Here is a 3656-nt window from a genome sequence, read left to right as displayed (position 1 = left end):
TAAGAAAACTCCCATTCCGGATCCGTTCCCGTCCAGTTTCCAGAACGTGTCCTGCGCTTTTGGCACCACCATACGGCCCATCAACCGGCTCTTTGAGTCTAGTCGTGTCACCTTCCAGCACTTCCTGGTTACCGTTGTCACAGGGTTTGACTCTGACCACTCTGGGAGCTCCACCTGGCAGGTGAGCTTTTGGTCGCCGTGACTAGCAAGCTGGACGACGAGGATGCCCCGCCCACATTTGGCGGTACAGGTGAGCTGGAGGTCCAGGTACAGGAAGTAGAAGCCATCCTGCTTGGTTTGTAATGTATGTTGCTGAAGGTTGTATTTGTACAGATCTCCAACAGAGGACTCCTGTCCATGTTCGACCTGGGACCAGGACATTGTGCTGTTCTCTATCGTGGCTGAAGGGGGAGACAGGAACACACACCGGTTAGGATACTAATCAAGGACTATGTTAACATCCCATTTGGTTAGGACACTAATCAAGGACTACGTTAACATCCCATTTGGTTAGGACACTAATCAAGGACTACGTTATCATTCCATTTTGGTAATTTAGCAGTTGCTCTTATCCAGAGAGACACCATATCCCCAATGCATATCAGAGTTGTCGGGCTGATCTAGGATCAGTCTAGCCTTTCGGTTAATAATAAATAAGTTTACATGGACAGCTTGGACCTGATCAATGTCGGCCGTCATTGTAAACAATAATTTGTTCTTAACCGACTTGCCTACTTAAATAAAGGTTAAATAAAAATCTAATAAAAATCAACGCTCCTACAACTGACAACTAATACAAATAGAAGAGAAGTCCAACATCATTCATTGTAACTACTTTATCTACGTGGCGTTTGGTTTAAAATGACAGTTGAAAGGCGATTGAACTTACCGGAGGTGAGCTGCACGTAGGCCAAGCTCTGCTTCTGAGGATGGGGGAGAAGAGTAGGGAGGACAGTTAGAGAGGTAACACACCCGGTGTCTGTATGTAGTGCACTACTCTGGCAACCTATTCCCTATGTAGTGCACTACTCTGGCAACCTATTCCCTATGTAGTGCACTACTCTGGCAACCTATTCCCTATGTAGTGCACTACTCTGGCAACCTATTCCCTATGTAGTACACTACTCTGGCAACCTATTCCCTATGTAGTGCACTACTCTGGCAACCTATTCTCTAGGTATGTAGTGCACTACTTTAAATCCCTATTTCCTATTTAGAAAGTGCACAACTCTGGCACTCAAGTGCACTACTTTAGCACCCTATTGCTTATGTATGTGTTGCACTACTTTGGCTCCCTATTCCCTACGAAGTGCTCTATTTTTTTTTTTTACCATTGGAGCTTACACACTAGTATTGTTGTGTGGACTTAAATCCTTAAAAGGGTCATCTAGAGTTCAAGCAACAACAAAGTGGCCATTCCACCCTTTACTTGGTGAACGACTGAGAGAAGAGGCTAGAGAAATGGAACCACTAAAATTAATGGACAGAGCTACGAAGACGAGGACTAACCATCCATAACATCTCAACGATACTCTGTAAAAACAAGCTTATATTTTGAGTTCTGATGGGGAACTAGAAGTTGAAGAAGAAAAAAAAATCTAATTTAAGTTACACTCTTCAAGAGTCAATGGGTAGGTATATGTATCATTGGTTTAAAAGTCCCAAAATGGATGGACCAATCGCAGATGACCTCTTTAAAGTGTTTTATTGATCAGCCAGACGCTCAACTTCAGAATTGGATATCAATAGGTTCCACTTAAAACGTATGGCATTATAATAAACTGTCCACAGTCTGCACCTCTGAAGGGAAAACTAATTGATATATAGACCTACTTATAGAATCAAAATAAACCGTTTTCATCCACAAACACATCCCTGTATTTTTTGTTCAGTCAGACAATAAACTTCATAATGCGTTATTAACAGCTGCTGTACTAGTAGCTATTAGCTAATGTACTCACCTTGTACGCGGGCTTGGGACGGGGCACGCCATGGTGCGTCTCCGATGTACCTTGCATATCCACAACATAAGGTTGAACCCCGATCTCTGACCGTAGCTCCACAAGAGCCAAAGTTCCCATGACAACAACTGTCGCCACCGCCAGGAAGAGCAAAACGACAGAACCGACCAAGAAAACGTCCAGGCACCGTCCACGGGGGTGTGCGCTCCTCTGAGATTCCACATCCATCTCGGGTTCCGGGTGATCACACAGAGTTCCAGAAGAAAACTGGAGTGGGTGAGTGTGTCGATCCCAGAAGCTCTACAGAATTCTCCGTTTTACGAGTCGGTCAGAAGAACCGGGCCAGAAGAACTGTCCACTGCAAGAAAACAAGAGGACCCCAAAACATGTAAAATCCTTCTTCGGACGTTTGCTAACCACGTTATGACTTCGGTTTACCGGTAAATTCTTTAATATCCAAATCGAACTGGATTGGGCTGCATATGTACTATTAAGTTCCTGCTCCGAGTTTGAAATGAAGCAGCATATCCCAGGTATTTTTATACCACTCTGGGTGGCTTGAGATGCGAGACCAGAGAGAGGAAAATACGCGGAAGTCATGGGTTCGGGTTTCCCTCGCCCCCTCACTCTCTCGTCTCCTCCTTCCCCTCTCCGTTGCTGACACGTTGTGAAGTGATGCGTGAACAGAGCAGGAGCTGCCTGAGACTTTCCGCTGCTGCTTTCGCTTTGCGCAAGCGGAGCAGTACGGTGGGAAACAAGAGAGAGAGAGAGAAAGGGGAGAGAGAGAATGGGTAAAGAAATGAGAGAGGGAGAGAGAGGGGGAGATAAACGACAGAGAGAGAGAGTAAGAGAGAGAGGAGAGAGAGATGTAAAGAGGGGGAGAGAAGGGGGAAAGAAACAGGCTAGAGAGAGAAAGAAAGAGAGCAAGAGACTCGCTTTGCGCAAGCGGAGCAGTACGGTGGGGAACAAGAGAGAGAGAGAGATGGATAGAGGGGGAGGGAGGAGAGAGAGAATGGGTAAAGAAATGAGAGAGAAAGAGAGAAAGGGGGGAGAAATGACAGAGTGAGAGAGATGGGGAGAGGGGGGAAGAAACAAGAGAGAGAGAGAGAGAAGAGGGAAAGAAACAAGCTAGAGAGAGAAAGAGCGAGAGATGGAAAGAGAGCGAGAGAGAGAAAGCGATAGCGGCACTAACACTAACCCAGCCTAGTGTGGGACTGCTTTTCCCCATGATGTTTTGTATTCCGTCGTTACAAACCGTTATCTGTTGGTTCTATAGCAACCATCCAGCAGCCTGTTAACTTAACCGTTTCCCTGCTCTTTGTGGTCCAGGCCGGGTATCTTGTGACAATTGTTGATGTAAGGGCTTTACATAACAACGTTTGATTGGTTGGTTGATACAGTAAATATTATTTGTCTTTGGCAAAGAAATAGTGAAATAATAGTGTGATAAACTATTGATTACATTTGATTCATATGTAAACAGTTATTATTATTATTATAGTTTAGAGAGCATTTTGCTGGGTATATGTACTGGCATATTATTAATTCAGGACCCCCCCCCCCCACACACACACACGCATACATATACACACACACACACACACACACACACACACGCATACATATACACACACACACACACACACACACACACACACACACACACACACACACACACGCATACATAAACACACA

General features: G+C 45.0%; 1 protein-coding gene across 1 annotated transcript in view; it reads right to left on the bottom strand.

Moving 5' to 3' along the window:
* Window positions 1-2729, bottom strand: part of LOC110514169 — a 3248-nt gene extending 519 nt beyond the window's left edge. The window contains exons 1-3 of the mRNA XM_036948309.1: window positions 1962-2729; window positions 890-923; window positions 1-401 (exon numbers count right to left, since the gene is read on the bottom strand). The exon at window positions 1-401 is cut by the window's left edge and continues 519 nt beyond it. Of these exons, the coding sequence (XP_036804204.1) occupies window positions 1-401; window positions 890-923; window positions 1962-2189 (663 nt within the window). The 5' untranslated portion in view covers window positions 2190-2729. The remainder of the gene's footprint in view (window positions 402-889; window positions 924-1961) is intronic.
* Between the last annotated feature and the right edge of the window lie 927 nt (window positions 2730-3656).

This window comes from Oncorhynchus mykiss, chromosome 17 (assembly GCF_013265735.2).
Source record: "Oncorhynchus mykiss isolate Arlee chromosome 17, USDA_OmykA_1.1, whole genome shotgun sequence".
NCBI classification, from domain to species: Eukaryota; Metazoa; Chordata; class Actinopteri; order Salmoniformes; family Salmonidae; genus Oncorhynchus; species Oncorhynchus mykiss.
Note: the sequence above shows the minus strand (reverse complement) of the source record. Positions and strands in the feature narration are given on the sequence as shown.